Below are 23,349 nucleotides of genomic sequence, written 5' to 3' on the forward strand. Positions count from 1 at the left end.
ATACGTATCATTCTCATTTATTTATAAATTATCAAGCACCACCGGATGCGACGTTGAAATTTGAACAATCAATAGTCTAACTTTAACGTTTTATTTTTATGGTTTTTTTTATTTAAACTTTGCGCAAATTTCATTGAATTTTAATTTACTTTTTTTAGAAAGGTAATATTCGATATTTTTTATGGCTTTTTCTTGTAAATTTCATGTTATTTTAACAACAAAACCCCGTGCTTTTGATATATTAAATTTAAATTAACATAATAAGGTAATTTTGTAAGATGGATTAAAAAAACAAAAACTGATTTGCAGATACAATAATTGAAAACACATCTCACCCAATTTAGGCAACAACAACAGCCTCGATTTGGGTTCTAAAACTCGCACAAGTCTGTGGAAGCAAAAGCCCGACCTATTTTTATTTTTTTTACATTCCAGGACGATGGAGTCGACTTCATGGGTGTTTGACGACCTCTGTTAGACTCAAAGTAGCTTCAGACAAAATAATCCGTCGGATTCAGGTCGGAGGATGTAGGAGGGCAAACATACTTGGTCACCGAGTCGTAGCAGTGCTCTTGGATCCAATGCTGAGTCGTTGGTCTCCCCCAGGGCCTTCTCCTTTCGATCCGATTCATCTTTGAGACCGTAGCATTGCTAATATCCAGATTACAAAATTCATTACAACAAAGAGCCTGCGTTCGCCTCTCAAAATATTGTAGGGTTGAAATTTTTGTTGACTCCATGGCGTTGTTTTGGCTACCGAGTGAAATATTTATATGTATATTACAGAACAAAAAAAGAAAAAAATGTCGTGTTTCGTCATCATATATGCTGTAAAAATCCAGAAATCTTAAGTGCCCTTTCCCTGTTCACCTTGTATAATTGTGCTAGAAAATTTCACGAGGAAACGGAATTGACTAAAATTTGGTATGTGGTAAAATTGATAGTATTCCTACTCATAAATAAAATATTGGATCCTTCACTCAATCCAACTCTGAGTTCTGAGGTCTTAAAGAGGAAGAAATTAGCATTTTGATGAATTTTTGATTTGTGATGTATCGTAAATGTGGGGAAGTCTATGGTGATTAGATAAAATCGGTGAATTTTTTAAAAATCTTTAAATTGACACTAATTTACATTTTTTGTCAAATCTACTTGAAAAATTTCATAAATTGCACATATGAATGTCGATTAAGAGCTCATTTTATGTATTCGCCTCCAACACGAATAATGTTTGGTTTTTAGCTAAAAATATAATCAATATATTAATACTCAGTCTTGTCTCCAACCCAAAGGGAAGAAGGAGTATAAAAGAGGAGACTCCGGACGAGGTATAGTTTAAAAAGAGTATATTATATGGTTGCACGGACTAAAGTACATAAGAGCTAAAATACAGGGAAGTGACCCGACCCACGTGAAAAAGGGAGTGTAAAATATATTAATTTTAATATATAAAATATTCAAAAGTACGCAATGATAAAACTACTTTATGAAAAAGGATTTACAAGATTAAAAAAATAAGATAATGAACTTAGTTTATATTTCTTTATATTTCCAGCTTGGTATCTTTAGCTTTTCACAAAAATTTTGCCATCTAAATATAAACCACTTATACTTCTTTTAAAAAAGTATAGAGTGGTTAAGTGATTGTGATTTAAAAAAATAATAACTTCCTTTATATTTTTTTTTTTTTGGTTTTTTACATTGCTTCTATGTTACGCTTTAAAAGGCCTGTATGATTAAGTCTTCTTTTTTTTTTTGACAATATATATATGAATTTATTTTTCTGCTTGGGATATTCAAACAACAGTTGGGCTTTGGGCGTTTCCACCTAAAATTAGCCCATAATGTAAGTAAGTAGATTACTTTTCTATTACAATTCTTTTTGATTTATTGAAAAAATCTAATTGTGAAAATATTCATTCTATGTCATTTATAAATATTCCAAATATTTTATTCTTGTTATTCTATAACAAATTTTTTCTATCTCCCCCCTCCCTTTCTCCGTAAATTCCTTGGATAGTATCATGAGGATCTCTTTATACAAATAGTATATAAAATGTATAATTGTATAAATTCGAACAAGATATGTACCAATCATTCAAAAATTAATTTATCATGTCTGATCATACAAAATTATACAGTATGGTGATTTTAAATCCCGAGAATTTAAGGATGATGCTTATTACTAGTTATTTCACCTTAAAAAAATAGGATCCAGATTAAAATTGTAATAATATTATTAGATACGTTACCGTATACCCCTTACCGTATCTTGCATCCTTCGCCTAGAAAAAGGGCAAAATTATTTGGTAGTCGGAAAATTATTCCCATCTATCAAATTGTTATTCAATAATCACTGTCCACAACTTCATAAGAACTCATTGGAATTTAACCAATCAAAATTAAGTAAAGTATTTGAAGGAAAAGAAGAAGAAACATTAACGACTGACAACAGTGTGTCGGTGAGGTCACACCATGCGGAATAACAGCGGGCACCAAATTAAAAGCTAACACAAAATATACTGTATATTTTGATGAGTCTGCTTCTTTTCTTCTAATTAATGTTTGAATTTTGATTAGTTGATATAGAATTAGCTCCTTTTAAGCTGTTAACAATTCTCAACAGCTATTTAATAATAATTCCATAGTTGGCAAGAATTGACACTAATAGATTTTGTACCTTTTTTCTTGCATTATTTCTTCTTTTTTTTTTTTTGAGAAAAGGTTGCGTGGTACAATAAAGATAATGCCGTTTGGAATGCAATTGTTTATGTTGATGTCACTCCAAACACTCATCAAGATAAATATAGATGCTACGTTCGATATTTATATATATATTTTTAACTAGGATTAAGTAATACTATAAGCTATTAAAGACACGAAAAATCTCTCGGATCTTTTTTAAGATCCATAAAAAGTTCGAGTACCCTAATTCGGTTCGAAAAACTGATCTTTTCGGATAATGCAAGCTTACTGGGTACTTTGGATTTGGGTCCAAGATCTATCTTATCTCTATTCCCGATCCATGAGACTCCTTGAAAGCCTTGGAAACATCACAAACAGTTGATTTGGGGAACTTTATAAACTCAATAATCTCCTGGCACGGAATGCTACACGGCGTTCGTATTTGGAGGGCATTTCAAGATTTTTTTATTTTTTCTAATACAATTTTGTCAGCTAAATCTGATGAGCACACTTTCATAAACATAGATTTCATAGTTGCCAAGATATTGAGGTCCAACTTGTTCCACATTTATAATCACCACCTTGTATATGTTCTTCGTTTTTTGACGAATTCAAAGCGAAACAACAGGTAAAAAGCTCCTAGTATAGTTATTAACTTTACTAAATCAATTGTGTAAGATAAAAAAAGTATGTTATCTTTAAAATATTATGATGGGAGCATAACTTCTAAATATATATATATAAAGGTACATAGATAACTTAAAATTTCCTTTTTGAGGTTTTTATATGTACTGGGTGGTCCAAATAAATTGAGAACATCTTTAAAGGCTTATATCAAACGAATTAGATAGGTTAGAACCATAAATTTGTTATTATTCGGAAGCTGCGTTTAATGAAATTCAATTATTTATAATAAGATCTGCCTTTCTTGATAACCTCAGCCACATGGCTCCGGAAGCTTTGATAGGTCTGGTCGACCTCCTGCAGATCCAGCATTGCCCTTCTACGGTTAATAGACTTCTTCAGGGCCACCACTGACTAATGATACTTGGCACAAGCCTCATGCCCGACCCTTCCCTTTTAGATAGAAATTGCATGGTTTCAGGTCCAGGCTGTTTGCAGGCCAAAAATCAGAACTCCAAGAGTGTGGCCACCATGTGCTGGGCCAAAACTTCATGAACTTTTTTTGGCTTTTTGCCCAATGCACTGTCTTGTTGGAAGGTGTAATTTCTTCCTTTCGCTTTTTCATCCATCCACCTAATGTAAATTAAAAGTGAAAAACCAAAACAAATACTAGGACAAATCTTTATCCGATCGATGTCACCCGGAGTCTTCCAAATCTTCCTGTTCCATGTGGCCGAGGTTATCAAGAGAGGCAAATCTCGGAATAAAGAATTGAATGTCATTAAATTTGGCATTCAAATACTACAAAAATTATGGTTCTACCCCCCATATAGTTCTTTCGTTATAAGCCTTCAAAGATTTTCTCAATTTATCAGGGCCACCCTTTAGTATCCTGATGTGATTTCTGATACTCTGTGTTTTGATTAGGACATGGAATTCAACCATATTATAGCTTTTTATATGGTAAAAAAATATAAATGAAACGAATATATATACAAAAACATAGGTATATGAAATCCTTCAAATATGCCAGAGGCGGAGAGAGATACTTGTGTTATTCATAAAATAAATTGACCCCTGCTATTTATGTAGTCTCATATCATTTTGGAATCGGATCGAAAAAGTGTTGATGGTATCCTTATAACATCAAAAAGTTATATTAATTTTGTGTCAACTCACTGTTGAAATCTCTGTTTTTGGTTCTTATTAGTAGAATAAAATGTGACCTGCAATTATGTAGAAATAAATCCAGTGGCTTAAGGGAATTAAAGCAAGGTCTACAATACTTATAGAGGTCTAAACACTGGGCCTGAAACCACTGCCGGTTTTAAAAGAGACCATAAAACAGAATTGCCCGGACTACTCGCTTAATTGTCCAAAAAATATATGTCCCTTGTATTTAAATCAAATCTAATATCTGTATTTATATAAAATAGAGTTTGTGTCTTTCTGTTTGTGTGTGTGTGTCCTTTATGGGTGCCACACCGTTGTACCTAGGAGGCTGAAATTTTACAATGCCAATAAATGTTTTTTCGTACTTTTTTGTGTGCAAAATTAGTGCGAAACTTTTTTTGCAATTATCTTCCCGAATTTCGATTTGGCAATTTTATTACAAAAATAAAAAATGAATTTCTCATATAGACACATTTTTTCATTTATATATTTTGTTATGTTGAAAGAAGTTTTTAACGCATTTTATTCTTTTTAAATTCATAATAACACATATATTATTATTTATTATAATGCTCGTTCGCACCGAAGGGGTCAAAATTTTAGAAGAAATAATATTTACTATTGTCAATGTGATTTCCCGCTCCCCCCTTGGTCCGAGGAAGGCCGAGTAACCCCGGTTGCAAGTAACTACATATAAACCAAATTCAAAAAAAAAAAAAAAAAAAAAAAAATTCCCAATTGTTCACAAAAAGTTAAATTTTTTGGAAAAATATATTTCAAATATTAAATTTTTTGGAGAAAAATTCCAAAAATCTATAGCTATTCACAGAAAATTAAATATTTCAGGAAAAAATTAAAATGAAATTTTTGGAAAATTTTATAAAATTTAAAATATCAACTTTTTTGAAAAATCAAATCAAATGTTAAATATCATATAAAAAGCAAAAGTTCCTTAGTTTGGGATGGAGGTCTACATCCCGCTTATTTACAAACTTATATAAGTAACCAACGCTCATGTCCTATTCATATGTTTGTAGCTAAAAAAAACAAAAAACAAAAAAAACGAATACACACAACTATAGACAATTGGTCAAGTTGCAATATAATATCACCTACCGGTATGCTAAAAAAAAAAGAAACCATTTTTTGAATATTTTGCGAATAGTTTTCACAGGGTTTTATTAGATCAGCAATAAACAGCTGTAATAAGGAAGGAAATAAATATAAATAAATAAATAATAAAACTGCGGACATAGGCAGAAATTACTCTGATATCGATCCTCAATTTTATTGGACATACACTTCCTCGAAAAATCCTCAGTATTATCCTCCGTCTTTCATGAGCACACGTACCAGTGATTACCTTATACTTGATTTTAAATCTTCAAGAATTAATGAATGATGATAACTACTCAGTAAAAAAAAATCTCTTCAGATTGCCAACTACAAGGTTGGGCAGCAAAACTAATTAATATTATTTATGTTAATTAATGTAAATTTTCTTATTAATATAGAATGTTAGTTTTTTTTTTTTTTTTTTTGACATTTTGGTTCAGCCATCCTTTGTTCTTAAACAAAGTATAATAAACATTTCTTCGTCATCTCGTCATCCTGAATGAGCCAAAAAAGCCAAAAGCATCTCAGATGATGGCAAAGTTGAGGAGGCGAATATTATGGACATTGTGTTGTGCTACAGGGGCCTGGTTTTCAAGGCAGCCAAGATGAAGAATGATAGAGAAGACCTCTCCAAGAAAGCAGGAAGTGGAAAGCACGATTTAAAGAAGTTTTTGTTCAGTTTGGAGAAATAGATCAAGGAATACTCCACTTAATCGATTTATGGCCTTACCAACGACTTCTCTTGGGATTGTTCTCATACACGATGATCCAACGCTACCTTCTGACAGAGGTCATGAAGGCCAGGGTGCTCAAGAGGTAGAAGAAACTCCTGAAGATTGTGATCCAAAGATATGTGGCTCCCTTCCTCACCAGGTTTGAACCCGCTGGACTTTGCAGTGTCGGGCACTTTTGAGAGGAAAACCAACAAAACTCCGCACACAAATTTGTACTCACTGAAGGCTGCCATAGTAGATGTGGATGACAAATTGTCTGAGGGGTTTGTCATCAACTCCTGCATGGCCTTTCGACGACTTGTAAAGGCTGTATTTGAAACTGAAGGCGGCCAAATTTAGAAATTATTGAATTATTCTTAAATCAACCTCTTGAGTCCACGTTTTGCTGCCCAAAACTGTAGAAAAAATCTTGCACGTGTTCTAGATTATATTTCATACAACTCTGAGATGTATCTACATTTTATAATAAAACCTCTATCAATGACCCATCAATAAACATCCAGCCCGGAAAAACATCGTGGTTATAACTTATAAGAAATTGGATTTAATTGTGAGTTGGTAAGTAAGCTTTTATGTTTATAACATCCCCTTATAAAAAATGACTAATCAAAAAAAAAAAAAAAAATGAGTTTCACAATCCAAACAAGTTTTGAATTGAGTTTATTTTCCTCCTCCTTGAGAAAATAATTTTCATTAATAAAAGGAGTGAGACAGGGAAAAGAAATCTACTTAAGAGGAGTGAGACAGGAAAAAGAAATCTACTTAAGAGGGATGAATGTTCTAAGAAAACAAAATGTACGACTTGTAATGAAATAAAGATTAGGCCAGAAAGACATAGTCATAGATAAGGGTGATAATTTTGGTAAGAATAGAAAAACGTGCGAGGAGAAGAGAAGAAATACTTATGGCATCATTGAGTAAATAATATACATCTTCTTCTATCAATCAAGAACGTTATCTTTTTTAAGCCTTTATTATTCAATATTAATACTATCACCATCTAATATTATAAAATTTTATATCATTCCTGCCTTTATTATTCAATATTAATATAATAGTAGATGGTGATAGTCGATAGAGAACTGAATAAAATGCCTAAAATAACGTCGCCTTCTGTCTGGATTTATGAAAATGGAGGCCCAGGAATTTGGAAAATACTTACCGGATGAGAAACAGATGGTTTGTCGGATTTGTCAATATAAATGTGACTTTAGTCCCCTGTCTAGAATAACACACCCCTCATTATCCTCATCTCATATCAAGAGCATAGATATTCATCTAAAAAATCAAGTTAATGATGAATACATCAAGTCACACTTTAACTCTGATCTCACAAAGATTAATTTTGTATATTTAACATAAATCTATGATGGTGTATTTTTTATTATGTAGATTATATTTAATTAAAGCCTTCTTTTTTAAACTTGGAACTTCAAATATATTTCGAAATACTCTACTTTGTCGTTTCATTAGTTCTTATTCTGAGAATAAGGTTAATAATGAATTACAATTTTATGCAGTGTGACGTTATAAAATCTACTGTAACGGATAAAAAACGTCTAAGTCAATTATACGTAGTATATCTTCATTAAACATTTTGCTAATATATACTTTCGTTATACCCTCAAAAATCATAATAAAGTAGGCAGATGATAATCACATCAGTATTTTAAACAATGATACCATATGTATTTTTTTCCCCTTCACCTTGCACACATTTTTCTCTACAATATTATCAACTTTAGTCATAGATAATAAGCAATAATAACCACTGAAGTTAATGTATTAACCTTTTATAAATAAATTAATATTATTCTTGATTGTATCTCGCAATCTTTCTATATCAAATTTTATATTAAAAAGGAAAAAAATCATTGATTTGGGGGGGATACAGCCCCTCCAGCCCACCCCTGCGGACGCCTCTAAAAATCACAGGATATCCACGCTTTTAGGATAAACAAAAATACAAAAAAATACTATCTTCATCTGTTTTTTTCGGTTTTCTGAAAAACAGTCAATTACACATATTTATATATTTAAAAGGGGTTTAATAACAGTTCGGGGACTAAAATAGTAAAAAACATTTATTTAGCAAAATTCGATTTATTTATTCATTGTAGTTAACTTGGAGGGCAATACAACGATTATAGGGGGTTATAAATTTTCCGATAACATAAGTAGAACGATTTCTCTTTATTCTCAAAATAAAACTAAGTTTCAGCGATTATCTCTTCTTTACCTCTGAATTTTTTTGCAGCGAGTATTCTTTTGAGGTCTGCAAACAGAAAAAAGTCACTCGGAACCAGATATGGAGAATATGGTGTATGGGGAATTCGTAGTTCGTAGACTAATCCATCATTTTCAGTGATTTGTGACATGGTGCATTGTCTTGATGGAACAGCATTTTCTTTTTCTTATAATAGGGCTGTTTTTCGTGATTTCATCCTTCACAACAATGTAATGTAACAATCGCTGTTGAAGGCCTGACCCTTTTTGAGGTAATTAATGAATAATCATACCAGACAAGTATTTCCACACTTTAGATTAGGCTCATCGAGTGTAGTCTACTCGGCTGACTAACCATTGCACTCTGGAGTGTTGTAATGGAGTCACGTTTTATTTATAGTCGCACGTTATCTAAAACGTTTTTATTTATTACGGTTGAATTTAGCTTAAAATCATGAACACGGTGTTACGTTTGATCGTTTGCAAGAGAGGTTTAGTCACCCACTTTGACAAAGCTTTCGATCGTCAAAATATTTAAGCATTGTATGTCCAACACGTTACTTGATATTTGCAGAGTCTTAGATTTGTTAATCAACTTCACATTACAATGATTCAAAATTATTTTGAAGACTTTTTTGATGTTTTCGTCGGTAACTTACTGCCTCTTTCGGACATTTACCGTGTGCATAGTCGACACTCATTTTACCTCGTTTAAATGTAGCAAACCATTTTTAATGGTTGATTTTTTGGGTGTAGAGGTATTTTTTTTTTTATTAACCAAAAAATAATGCTTCATTAACTAACGTTATTATTGTGTATTCATATTTTTCAAAATAACGAAAGTTGCTTCACTCAAACTGCTATATTTCACGACCAACTGTTCAACAACTGGCAAACTTGTAGACATATCTTTTTAAGGCTCATACTAACTAAAAATCATATGATCGGTCCAATTTAAAACTAGGTATGAACCGATTCTATAAATGAATTTTTGATGATGTCATGTGTTTTTTTTTTAATTGTGAACATCGATATATACCTTAGTCTTAATAATAATAGCTAATACAAGTTTTTATTAATTTTTTATTTCTGAAAAGAGAGGTTGGGAGTGGATAAAAATAATTGATGTGAGTTAGATCTATTCTTTTCAACTATCAAACTATTGTTTAGCCAATACTCAGCGACAATTGCTCACTTCAAAGAGCCGATTTTTTGAGCTGGATCATTCGTGATCGACACATCATTAATAAGCATAATGCTTCATATTCCAAATTAACCATGGGTTAGATATATATTAATGAATCCTTTACAAAAAAGATTCAGTTGATGAAGATATATAAAATATTTCATTAGACATTTGGGAAGCAGTCAAAAGTATAGCTTCAATTAACATAAAATTACTGTTTAAATTATTGGTATAAAAAAAAAAAATATACTTGGTCTGTAATAGAAAGGATTCCTAAAGGGGAGGAGGATTTCCGACATATCGATAAATATTCCATCTGGAATTTAGAGTTTACTAAGTAAGTGGAACTTTGGTGCAATAATTACAATTGACTTTTGTAAGGTATTTGATACCATTTTACTTATATGTGGAGAACAATAAATAAATTATTTTCTAGAAAATATTTCTACCCTATTAGAGCTTTTCTATTCAATGGTACGTCGACTATTACATTATGTTATTGGAAAATTAATACAACAGTTTAAAAAAAAGTTGAAGCCAAGGTTGTTCTTTTCTCTTCTAGGCTTAAAGATCTTGGAGATTCCATAAAAAAAAAAGTTTGGTAGTTTTGGAGTTGGTTTTGGAACGTCATACAATGTTGTTGATATGCAGGCTGACGATATAACTTTGATATTGGAGATAAAGTCAGAAAACCAACCAACAAGGAGGATTGAAGTTTTAGTGAACTACTTCAAGAAATATGAAAAAAGGTCAGGTTTGAATATTAATAATAAGAATACAGTTATTATCCCCCTGGGTAAATGGGATCCCTCTGAAGGATTTAAAATAGCTGATTGCTATATCAAAAAGAGTCTCGATATTTTAAGAATTAAATGAGACAATAAAGGAGCCTCTTTTTCAAACTGGGCCAATCTAAAAATTTTTTTATTAATTATTCTATTCAAAAATGGAAGGTATTAAATCTCCAAGAAAGATTTTACCTCTTTAATTAACAAATTTTTCCTAATACTCCTCATAAAACAACGTCTATTCTATGGTTAGCCGAAAAGGTCATTGACGAAGAAAATTACTGGCTTAATAAGCAACACAGATTCCATAAAAAGACAAAATAATCATTTAGGAGGAGGGTTGTCGTTGCTCTTCGGAATTATTTAGAAAATTTATAAAAATATTCTAGTTTATCTTTTAAGAAGCTCACAGTCCGAGTGGCGTGCATTTGTTTCGTCCGATCCTACTTACAAATGGGCAATTCTCTCATTCGTGGGTAGTGTTATCTATGAATATAATCATAATTTATGATCTAAACTTTAATTCTTTGTTCAATAGTGGAAAGTTTTTCTTTGCACAGAAAAGAGCTGCAAAATGCAAACATCCATCTCCCTCCAATTCTGTTGCACTTAATAATGAATTTTCCCTCCAACTCTGAAGAAGAGGAGGATAAAATCTGTGACGGATTTTAAATTGGTTAAATTTACCTAGAACATGGCAGAAGAGGATCGCGAAATCCAAAACTAAAGTCAAGGATTGAAAATGATTCACTGACAAATATCTACGGTGGATTTACCTGACTCATTGTTTATTAGCCTGTTGATACTGTTTTTTATTCTTTCTTTTCAAATATATATATATCAATCAGTGTATTTCGTAATGGTGGAGATTTGACTCCGCTAAAAGTTTTAACAAATTTAATAAAATAGATATATAATTAATGTTTCTATTATTATAAAAGTTAACAAAGGAGTCCATTAGGACAAGTCCTAAAGATCACGGACAATTCATTCTATTCTAGTAGTTTATTTTTTATTACAACCTGTATATAATGTGGTAAAATGTACAATAAAGTTACTCATACGTTTGAGAGTTGTGACGCCCTCCAGATTTTTAGAGATTTTATCATGCAGAACATACCTCGAATTACAGAAAAATTTATAAAGCCTTTAATTTTATTTGGTTTCTCCTTAAAAAATCAAAGCGAAGCAATAAAAAAGAGCTATGGAGCTATTGTGATCGTAACCACACCCCCATATTCTGCCTTCTCCTTAGTCTTCATGGAACTATGCTATGGACATATTACAGTACTGCCACTCATTGTCAAATAAAAACTTTAAAATTTTTGCGCCGTTTAATACACAATCATAAAAAATTAAAAAGCTATTCCGGATTTAAATAATCATTATGGTCGTTTTTTTATCCTTTTATTTTAAATATTATGAAACTATTGGTCCTTATTTTTTATTAAATATTTAGATATTTTGTGCCTTTGTTTTTTTTATTTATTACCGTCAATTTTTTTAGAGGGAACTTTTTGCTGAAAGTGAATTGATTAATAACATCATATCCAGCAATATTTTTCTTAGTTTAGATAATTAATTTTAAAATAGAAGGTTTATATATATATTGTATGTAACTTCTGTAAATGAAAAAAATAAAATCACATTAAATTACAACAAACAATGATTGATTTTAACAATTCAAAATCTCCTACAATTTTACTCTTCCTGACATTGAAAAGTAATTGACCTCAAGCATTGTATGCATGTAATATTTAAAAATAATAATAATAAGTGTTTGTGCTATAGAGGCAAAGTATTTAAATGAGTCATTCATTAGAAAAGTTATCATAAGTTTAAAAAAAACGTAGAGAATATTTAAACGTACATACTTCCTTAACAAATTTTCAAATTTGCGTCGTTGAATTTTATACTGTTTTGACAAAAATTAGGTCATTGTAAAGAATTTTGTTTGTAAGTCTTGAAATGACACAATGATTCAAATTTCCCAAGTTTACATTTCCAACATATTTCTGTAAAAATACTACATTTATGACTCACTTGGATCGTAAAATACGACGCTTCACATATTTTAAACGTGAATATCTCTTAAATAAATAAGGCAATTTATATATAGTTTATGAGAATTCAATGTTTATTCAAAATCAGGCATAATTAATAAAGTTAAAGACTTTTCAAAACATATATAAATAAATCAATCAAAGAACGGAAGTTTTAAACATATTTCATCACTCAACTTATGATTCAATTCTTGTCAAAACGTAACCATACAAGGATCTTAAGTCATACCAAAAGAATGTTAAGGTATGTGGCTAACTCATTTCTATCGAAAAGACCGATTTTTTTAAAATATTTGTACATAATACCAGAATTTATTGACACAATCTTCATTCAAACGTATTGTTTCAGATTAATTATATAAAAGTTGAGACTCGGAGATTTACTAGTCCACTTTACGCACAAATAACCCGGTGTTACCTCACTAACTGAAAAATGTACGCTACATTTTATTGTCAGTTGTCGATTTTTATGTTCTTTCCTATGATCAGTATTGTATAGGTATGTTGCAAAATGCCAATTTACGGAGAAGAAAAATCTTGCAAAAGGTGTGCGCAGAAGTCTTGAAGTGTTTTTAAGATTCCCGTAGAAATGCTGGATGTTTATTACTTTAATTGGGGAAATCAATTTGACGTCATTTTTATTTAAATGACAGTAAAATCTTAAACTAGTTGTTTTTTTCCTATCTGTTGAATCAAACCACTCGCTGGAAAATAAGTTATTTCAAGATAGCTTACAAAATCATAAGTAAAGTGTAATAGATTAAATAAAAATTGTACTGGAGTTTACAAATCTTATTTATATAGTGTTGTGTAGAGTTTGCAAAAATATTTGTTAATGCGACATACATCAATTTTAACCCGACATTTGTACTTTCAATCTTTATTTCTGCGCATTATGAAAGTACTTAGTCTTAATTTTTAATTTCTTGGTTTTTTTTTTCAATAACTATCATTAATTGTCTGGAGAGCGTGGATAGATATTCATATACTCAATTTTCATTTTGTACAATTCAATTGTAGGCATTTAAAAATATTATCTTTAGCACAATACTGTACTCTGTAATTCCTGAAAATATCATTCAATTCCCTTGATATTGAATTGAAATATCATATTTTATTATATCACAGATTTTGGTGTAGGTTATTATAACATAAACCCTGCCAAAAAAGCTGCGAAATTTCGATGATAAATTGGTCATAACTTCCTTACTATTGAAAGTTGAGACAGGATTTTCGTATCAAAATGTCTTTTTTACCATTATCTATTAGATAAAATTGGTTTAAAGGGACAAAATTTAATTTGATTTTTTTTTTGTAACTTACCTATGTATATTGTGAACGTTGATTGCTTGAATTTGAATTTTAACTATAAAAACAATAGAAATTATAAATGATTATAATATAATATAATTATATATATTCTTCGCAACTATAGAATTATTCTATAGTTGCGAAGAATAGGACATGAGCAGGCTAAAAAATAAATCTGCAAGGTGGTGTTACTTTCTGTAACTTGGGGTAATGTAAATATACATTACTTGAGGGGGCAGGGGTCTCCTCTATGTGACAAGAATAATTATCATCGGGGAATTGTATAATTTTGTCGGAATACGGCGCCATTCTCTTATACTATATTTCAAAACTAATATAAGCAAACAACGCTCATTCCCTATTGACGAACTATTGAAATCATTTTGGAGCCTTTTTCTGTTTCTTTCTAATAGAAAGATTGCTCGATAAAATATGTAAGGCAATGGCATGATAAATCGTCTAAAATAATTTTTCTGCGTTTTCAAGGGAACTACGTAAGTTTACCTAGGGACGACGCTAGGTGTTAAATTTATTTTTATATTTTCCGACTGACATTATATGCGAATAAAAATAAGCAACTGAAAATAAGCAAAAACATCTACAGCTGACAACAAAATACAGTCTATATGTTGATGTTAGCAAGGTAACGACATATTAGTGATCCTAAACTATTTGTTGTTAAGTTGTAAATATTTTTTATTTATTAAAAAGAGAATAGCCCAACAGTTTCAGAGAACAATGACGACATTGGCTAATAACCAGTTAAGTTTAGGCCTTTTTTCTTTCTTATTGAGAGGAAAAGTTGAGATATGGAATAAAAAATGGTCAAACAGTTTGTCAGTATGTCGAAAAGGACAAACTACGAGTTAAGCTCAAGTCTTTACTCGTTTTTCTCTTTGAGAAGAAAATTTGATAGATGCAATTAGTGTTTTGTCAGTCCATATTTATTCTTTTTAGTCCTGTTCATTCTTAGGAACGGTCCTATCAGTCCTTGGGATCGTTCCTTAAGTTTATCGATCCTTCGGACTGTCAGTACAAGATCTGATTTAAAAATGTAAGAAATAAAGTTGAGTGACGTCATCAACTACCGAAATTTATCAGTTTTAGGACTGACATGCAGAACTGACAGGCACATAACTGGACGGACTGCAGTCCTCAGTCTTGAAAAAGGACTGACACACCACTAGAGGCAATTACTATTTTTTATGTTCTCGTAAAATTGGTGTCCAACGTTATACAATCCTCTATTTTAGCTTAAAAAGAGTAAATTATTGAGATATTTTTCAAATTTTGATTAAAATAAGCATGGTGTATAATGTTTTTGCTCTTTGAATAACGAGTTTTAAGCTACTTTTCTTCGATTTTTTTTTGTCATTTTAATAGCAATCAGGTATGCGTTTACAAATTTCAGTCTCTTACTCTGGTTTTTGAGATGAAATGATTTTTATACTATCTACAGTGTAATTGGGTTGCATATTATTCATAGAGGAGTGTTTCATTAATGAATTGTTTTGTTATTTTTCTTTTTAAGAGTGTTTGATTACAATTTATTCTATTATTAAATTGCTTACGTTAGTACATATTTTGTATCTAGAGTATATATATAATTGTTCTCGAGAGGTCAATGGAGCTTATTCCTGTCTTTTTCGTTTTTTATAAGGAAAGGGTGAATCAAATAGATATAAGTACATCTAAATATTAACTTCAACACATTGCTGTTCCTATTTAAAACACCGCTCAGTGTAAGGAGTAGTGTTATATTTGTAGACTCGTCAGGTTATGACATTTTTATAGTGTACATATGCTTAATGCTTATTTACATAGAAAAGAACTGAAATGAAATGGAAAAAAACAAAAAACACTGACTTTCTTTCCATATAGGTATATTGCTTTTACGGGAGACTTGAGTCAGGAGCAGGAGCGGAGAAGCTCCTCGGAGACAACACACACACACCAAGGGAAGCAATTCACTTTCTTTGCGTGTCCGGACGGGGAAGGATATCTTATTCTTTCATGCTCATAGGATGAAACTAGAAATAGGAAGTGGAGGTGGTGGCGTTGGAGTCCTAACCTCCGCCACTCATCAAATCAGTAAGAATATATCTTCATCATCCTACTCCAGATCCAGAGAGGGAGCCAAGCCACGAGGAGCATCTCCCGTCATAAAGAATGGATTTAGTGGAAGCATTTTCCAAAGAAAGATTGCTAAAAAGGCGGAGATGGATCAGTCAGAGGGTAGTAGGAATGGTCTTAAAAAGACCACTGACAATGACATTGCCAGTGACTATTTTAAAAGCACATATGGGGCAAATGAAGAAGTAAAGGATTTGAAGGAGAATCCCTCAGTAGTTGCTAATGGAAGCGAGGGAGTAACGCGACGAAGGAGATCCGTATCCAAATCCACGAACACTCCTGGTTTGTATTATTTTCAAAATTAGAACTTTATGATCTCTTTGAGTAAGTTTGACGAGTTTTGTGTAACATATAAACATAGATGAATTATTATTTTGGTGTGTTTTCAGTCATCCTTACTTGGCTTTCTATATTTATAAACTTTCTTTCCTTTCCAAAAATATTAAAAACGACCTTCTTTTTTTATTCTTGAATACTTTAAATACTTTTTTATTTATATATATATAATTGACTTGTAGGCACATTTCCTTATGCGAGCTACGAACAACATGACTTGATTTAGTATCCATTTCTCACTTTCTAACAAATCCCTTAACCTTTATATGTATACAATTGAATATTCTTGATTAATTTTTTTTTCAGGTTCAATAACATCCTCCAAGCATGACTCAATAAATAAATTCACTGCATACATAGTAGTCAATAGATTTATCTATACATAATCGTCTAAGTAACGACAAAGTATTTTGAAAATGTTTCAAAAATAGCATTTGTTTGTTGTTAAAAATGGATGCAAAAGCTCCAAAGGAAGGATAAAGTTTTTATAGTTATTTTTTCATGCAAGTTTCTGTTTGTCAAAGGGTCACTCCCCGCCCCCCCCGCTCTACAAGAGATGCAAAATACAATTTACTTCCACTCATTTTGCAACAAATATATATCGATATACATTGGTGCAATTCCTTTGTATATTTATTTTAAAAAGCTTCAAGAATTTTATATATTATGTAGTTTGACTCTATGGTCACAATTGCTATGTTTTACAGAATTCAACGTTACGTAACAAGTGTTATAGTAAAATTCCTTCTAATGATAGTTGGCCCTGTTTCAAGACTTTTTCCGAGTTGTTCTTGATAGGTTATAATATCAATTTCGTGAAAACAAAATTAAGAACTTCCTATCTAAATATAATCTATTCTTACATACTTTTTAAAAAAAATCTAATACTTTTGTGTAAAAATTATCTACAATGTTTTTAAATTTAATATTTTCGTTTTTTAAATCTATATTTGTCTTGTTTGTAGATCGTGAGAAATCTATTGAACCTCAATCCTGCAAGGACTCTCCAAGCCGTTACTCCAGCTTCTCCTACCTAAATCTCCTTCCCCCGGATGGAAGCTTTCCTCATCGGACTCAGCCCATAGGAGACTCTATCACAAAGTCCCGTAGAAACTCAGAAGTGGGTGACTCTGGACCTTTAAAAGAATTCACTAACGTGACAAATAATAGCAATTTTATGGTTCGTAGTAATCCTATTGGATTGGCTGAGCCTTCCAACAAAAAAGATGGATATGCAGTAGGAAAGGATGGATCCCTTTATAGAAGCTCTGAGAATTTATACATTTCTTCTACCCGAGATTCTAGTAAAGAACGATCCTCTTCTATTTCACTAAGAGAAAATGGAAGTGGTAATTGGAAAGAGAGGAGATCGTCATGGAGTACAACTGTGTCGACGGGTATTGGACTTGGTAGGGGGTTAATTGAAACAGGAAAGCCGGCAAAAAGCATATTTATGCCCTTTGGCTCAACCAAGGGCGTTATTAAGAGCTATTTACAAAAGCATATGAACAAAAATAAGAGCGAACAGAGTAGTAATACCTCTTTGAATACCACATCAATGACAATTAACAAGAAGAAACCAGATTCGATTGAAAGAAAGAAGGAAGAAAGTTTGGACATCCAGAAAGGAATTGAGGAAATTCGTTCACTTACTAAGTCTCATTCGTGCTCTTCTTCCTCCTACACCATAAAAATGACTAGTAGTAGTAACTTCAATAGCTCCTCAGAGCGAAAATCGAGAAAAAGCGAGTTTGAAGACAAGAAACAGCAACAGAGCCATTCATCAACCAAGGTTGGAATGGCTTTTAAGGAATTGGACGTCTCTCTCAAAGCCATTCCATCTAAAGATGACGTACAAACAGTCACACTACCCACTAATAAACGTCGAACCCTTAGTTTGAATAGGAAGTCGATAAACGAATTGCCTGAGGATAATGTTACCATTTCTCTTCCTGGGTCACGCAGAACCAGCAGGAATCCTAGTATTGAACGAAAACCTTTACGCAAGGACTCGAGTGTTGAGATATTTCGGGGATCTTATGATATAAAAGTTGGAGTAGAGAGAAATAGTAGCAAAGTGAAGGAAATTTCAAGTGATGTTGTTCTCATGAAAGGAAATTGTCAAGAAAATGAATCTGCTCACGCCGTCCTCCATCTTGATCAAAAAGCGTGCAAAAAAGTTGCAAATCTCGATAGCGGTTCAAAGAACCAAAAAATTATATCGATGAAATCCATAAAAGATGAAACCAAGATATTTAAAAAGGATGAATCTACAAAAATCGAAAAAGATGAATTCAAAAAGAGTGAGTCCACAGAAACCGAAATTGAATCTTCCAGCAACATTTCCCATAATTCAGAGTCCAATGTGACAAGAAGTATTCATCAATCCATGGAAAGTGAGAATACAATCAATATGGAGAGTCACAGATCTGAGACCTGCTCTCAAACACTTACAACTACAATTTCCTCTACTCTGCAACAAAGCTCGACCACAACAGAAAATGAAACGAAACACACATTGACAAACAACTGCGAAGGCGTGGGTCATGCATTGAAAGGCTTGGATGTTGCATTGGAAGCTCTAGCCAAGGAAAGAAATGCTGCCGTTCACTCTGATTTCAAAGCATTGAAGGGTAGAAAGATGAGTGCTGGAGCCAAAAGTTGCAGTAACAATAATAATAGCTCCAAAGGAGGCAGTGTCCTAAATATCACTGTAAGTCTTCCTGCTTCTCGTAGAGGAAGTCGATGTCCATCAACGGACAGAAATGGAACTGCATCACGGAGTCGAAGAAACAGCATGGACTTGTACTCTGCTGAATACAAAATGAAGCTTAGTAAGGACGGAAAGAGCACACTAGAACAAAAATCCGTTTGCCACATCAAAGTGGATGAAAAGAACAAGGATGACTTAAATCTCTGTGGCAGGTGTCATAATATGAATCATTTTACTGCTCGGTGCACAGAGTTCGGTAATCTAAAATGCCCTCGTTGCCTTGAGTGGGATCATTGGGAAGATACTTGCCCTACAGCTTTGATTTCTACGGATTGTTCTATTTGTGATAAATGTGGAGCTAATGGACATGTGGGTATCATTCATAGTGCCACTGACTTCAATCAACGTCGATGTATCGTAGATATGTTGGGATGGGTGTCATTTCAAGAGTGGTTCTATGAATTCAATTTTAGATCTTGGTGGCAATTAAATGGATATGTGGGTGTTCCTCTCTACAAAATATACAAGAGAAATACCGAATGGAGGTTAGAGCCAAAAGTCGAAACAGATAAGAAACCTCCTTCTAGCTCTTTTCGAAGTGAACACTCAACAAGAGCCAAAGGAGGGTATGTTCTGAGTAGAGATGACTCCATTGATGAACTCATGAAATGTGTATACACTCCTCGTAAAAGAGTGAATATCTCAACACACGAAAACGATTCCGGGAGGTCAACTCCTGAGTATTTGAAGAAATATCCAGGATCTACAAAAACACCTGATGATGCTTCTGATTCAGAGTCCTCTATTAAGCCCACGAGGCGAAGAAGAACCTTTTCTGAAACACTTAGTATGCTAGACGATGATATTCTGGCTGAACTTGATATCAAGTAATTTTGTGTAGCCTACATGACATGGATTGTATGTAGTTGTTTTATTTAAATGTACCTTTATATTTCTATATGTACGTGTTTAGAGTGATCACAAATTATTTTTTGTTAAAAAAAAAACCTTCGTAAATTCCTCTTAATAAAAAGATGCAAAAATATATGATAATACAATATGCTTAATGTGTGTTTTTAACTGTATTTTTTGATTTGTATTTCTTTCCTATCTCATATTTATCAAAAAGATTTTCACAACAACAATTTTATCAAAAAGATACAAGGAATGTTAAGGCATGCATATTACATAAATAGTTTCGGCCTCATTATGAAAAAATATATAACAATGAAAATGAAAATATTTCACTCATAAATAGTAAGTAATTATTTCCTCTGTAAATTATGATGCATTGTGCATCAATTGAATATCTCTTTTCTTCTTCCTCATGGAAAAGTCTATAATATATATATTTTGGTTCATGTTGAAAAAAGTCTAGGGTGGATGATTGTATGTATGTAAGTCAAATGAAATACAGGAGCAGCGATCCAGGCTCTGGGATACAAAAAGGGATCAGTGTATTCGAACTCCAACAAAATGAGTATAATGCCATCCGCCATCACGGATATTTCCATGATAGGCAAACACTCCTACTTCATCCCCCTTTTCCAAATTGAGGAGCACAGTTTGACTCAGCATTCCCTCTGCTTTCGAGTTCTCGAGTCTCTGCAAAAATAAAACCCAATAGTAAATAATATATATATAATATATACAAATCATAATAAATATTTTACATCTTTATAGTCTGGCATCCCTTCTGGCATTTCTACCTCATGTCGTCGATAGGAACCAGCCACGTTTCTACCATTGTGATTAAGTTTGACATAGGAAGGCTGTCCGTCCTTTGTAAGGGCATGAAAGGAAAAGAGATAAATACCCGGGAGAGGAGCTACAAATATCCCCGTATGTGGATTTAATCCTCGTCCAATATTAACATTCGTACCATCGTAATTAATGTAGCTTTGAGGGCGATAAAATGGCTCATTCCGATAAGCATCAAAGGCTACATTCATGTACTGATCCCGATCCCCTGAGAGAACCCGATTTGAGTAACTTCCGATAAAGTTACGAGGTTTCCTTTTATTCAAAATAGACTTGGAGTCTGCTGTTTCTTCAAGAAGAAATTCCAGGTTTAGAATACGAGTCTCAAGTTTTCGAAATTGTTCATCTGAATATTTATATGAACTTGCAGCACCTTCACATTCTAAATTAGGGATAAAATGAAAATGACGTAGAAGCTATTTGTGTTGTTGATAAGATAACCGATTTATTTACTTTCTTGCACTGTGTTTTCTAGTAAGGCAATCCTTCTCTCCTGTTCGATAATGATGGATTGGAGATCATCTGTGCTGATTTTGGACAAATCTTCTGTCTGTAAAAAAAATATATGCAAAATATTAACTAGGGAATAGTTGGTAGAAACATTTTAAGACAAATACAATGTATTTACTCGTAACTACATGATATATGTAAGTATGTAAATAGTTTCATTGACTCGTATTGTCATCATTTTCTCCTTTAGCTTAACGACCCAAAGACATGACGTAAATTTACTCGAAAAGAAATCGGTTGCACACCAGTTTGTTATCACAACAACTAGTATTGTATCAGTCCTTATTTAGGACTGAAGACTGCAGTCCCGTCGAGCTCAGTTCTGAATATCAGTCCTAAAACTGATAAAACTCGTTCCTTCGTTACTTCACTCAAAGTTTATTTCATCCTTTTTAAATCAGTTCTGAGTGTCTAAAGGTACGTCCCGATAGACTGAAACGAATAAATGAGGACGGACACAATGCTAAATACAACCACCTGAATAGAACTCTTACAATATATTCCTTTAAGAATACGATTTTCTGTTTAAAAAAATATTTAATAAAATCACACATATGATATAAAGTCATTCATACATATATATAAGAAACTGTATATTGAACAATTTAATGCACTTTGTTAGTTAGTAAATTAAAATCTTGAGGCAAGGTAAGAGACTGCTATAAGGGAAATATATTTATAAATAAATGGCGAACAGTTAGATCTTCCTCAAATATCTACAATATATTTATAATTCTAAAGTCCCTCTGTTACCAATTCCACATACTTCATATTCATAATATCACAATATGGTATCATCACACTATCCTTGACATACATAGATTTTCGATTTGTACATATTAAATACTTCAAAGTGTCGACACATTACTGGACTTAAAAAAAGAACACAAATTCTAACAAGACAATGGTATAATTAGGGACTTACAAGACTTTTTGCTGAAAAGTCCGTCTCTTTTAAAGACTCTGAAATATCTTTTAGTAGTTGAACTAATTTATCATCCACTACACTAGTGTTCTTCATGTTGCTATGATGATGGACATATGAGGATTTATTTTTAGCTCCAAATAAACGATCCTCTCCTCTGATCTCCAAGGAAAATATGCCCCATAATAAATAACAAAACTTTGCTTCAAAAGAGTTTACAAATTTCATATTTCAATCACTCATTTATTATGGCCTTAACTCGGCTTTTTTTTTTTAATTAAGAAAATATCACCAATTTAGTGGAGTAAAATTAAGTTCCTTTAAAGCTCTTTTAGAAAGTATATATTTTTTTTTTATTATTCTAAAAAATCAACTATAACAATATTTTAATTCATTAACTAACGAAAAATTTTATAAGTATGCTGTATTTCACTAAGAATGATTCACTACCTCTGATGTTCCAGTTCGAACGCTCGCGTTAGACTAACATCTATGTAAAATATTTTACCACTTATTCTTGAAATATTTCTTTTTTTTCTTTTTCTTTCGGCATATAATGTGACGCTTGACTCTATGATGATAAAGAATACACGAGAATAAACATTATTAATATTAGGTGAGGAGACGTACCCATCTTCAGTAGAGTAGTTACGTTACATCTACAATTGTGGGAATAGACGCTAATTTTTTTTCTATCTGGCATACAAATTTCATGTTTGGCATTGTTGTCTTAATGGTCTTTAAATAGTTATATAATTAGTAGGGTTTCTCATTTCTAGGAAGACTATCCTTAAGGAAAAGCGCGGGATCCCAAAATTATAAAAATGTCAGGATGAGATAGTAAATAATAAAAGGATAGGGTGGGATCTAATGAGTAGTGTTATAGCGGTTATTATTTAGGACTAAAACTCTAGTCCTGTCCAGTTTAGTCTCGATCCGGTCCAGTTCACTCCTAAAACTGATAATGTTTGGTCCTTGATGACATCACTCAACTTTATTTCTTTTTAAAAATCAGTTTTAGAAACACGGCGTTACCTCGCCAACACAAAAAATATTTTGTTGTCA

The 23,349-nt window shown here is 32.2% G+C and overlaps 2 protein-coding genes and 1 long non-coding RNA gene across 6 annotated transcripts in view; 1 reads left to right on the forward strand and 2 right to left on the reverse strand.

The window, feature by feature from the left end:
* LOC121124818 (uncharacterized) overlaps positions 1 to 20,155 on the forward strand; it is a 39,477-nt gene extending 19,322 nt beyond the window's left edge. The window contains exons 2-4 of one of the 3 annotated variants that reach the window (XM_071891114.1): positions 10,307 to 10,493; positions 15,788 to 16,321; positions 17,341 to 20,155. In XM_071891114.1, coding sequence (XP_071747215.1) covers positions 15,931 to 16,321; positions 17,341 to 19,979 — 3,030 coding nt within the window. In that variant the 5' untranslated portion in view covers positions 10,307 to 10,493; positions 15,788 to 15,930 and the 3' untranslated portion in view covers positions 19,980 to 20,155. Of the gene's footprint in view, positions 1 to 8,662; positions 10,494 to 15,650; positions 15,683 to 15,787; positions 16,322 to 17,340 lie in introns of those variants that run through there. The other 2 variants (XM_040720017.2, XM_071891115.1) reach the window with 2 other exon arrangements.
* LOC139906338 (uncharacterized) lies at positions 12,600 to 15,615 on the reverse strand. 2 transcript variants are annotated; one of them, XR_011781811.1, is made up of 3 exons: positions 15,478 to 15,615; positions 13,919 to 13,961; positions 12,600 to 13,857 (listed from the first exon to the last, which is right to left on the reverse strand). It is a non-coding gene; the product is annotated as an uncharacterized lncRNA (long non-coding RNA). The 2 variants fall into 2 exon arrangements; XR_011781810.1 differs by having other exon boundaries at positions 14,134 to 15,508.
* Positions 20,152 to 22,774, reverse strand: LOC121124819 (uncharacterized). The gene is made up of 4 exons (XM_040720019.2): positions 22,285 to 22,774; positions 21,303 to 21,399; positions 20,762 to 21,231; positions 20,152 to 20,693 (listed from the first exon to the last, which is right to left on the reverse strand). Exons 1-4 carry the CDS (start codon positions 22,510 to 22,512, stop codon positions 20,541 to 20,543), a joined length of 948 nt encoding a protein of 315 aa, XP_040575953.1. The 5' UTR covers positions 22,513 to 22,774; the 3' UTR covers positions 20,152 to 20,540.
* Between the last annotated feature and the right edge of the window lie 575 nt (positions 22,775 to 23,349).

The sequence above is a fragment of the Lepeophtheirus salmonis genome, chromosome 9 (assembly GCF_016086655.4).
Source record: "Lepeophtheirus salmonis chromosome 9, UVic_Lsal_1.4, whole genome shotgun sequence".
Classification (NCBI taxonomy): domain Eukaryota; kingdom Metazoa; phylum Arthropoda; class Copepoda; order Siphonostomatoida; family Caligidae; genus Lepeophtheirus; species Lepeophtheirus salmonis.

Excerpts from the sequence above, each read along its gene's own strand:
- LOC121124819 (XM_040720019.2), bottom strand. The coding sequence starts at position 22,512 with ATGAAATTTGTAAACTCTTTTGAAGCAAAGTTTTGTTATTTATTATGG. Across the intron at positions 21,400-22,284 it reads ACTTTTCAGCAAAAAGTCTT|ACAGAAGATTTGTCCAAAAT; the intron begins GTAAGTCCCTAA and ends TTTTTTTTACAG. Across the intron at positions 21,232-21,302 it reads AGAAAACACAGTGCAAGAAA|AATGTGAAGGTGCTGCAAGT; the intron begins GTAAATAAATCG and ends TCCCTAATTTAG.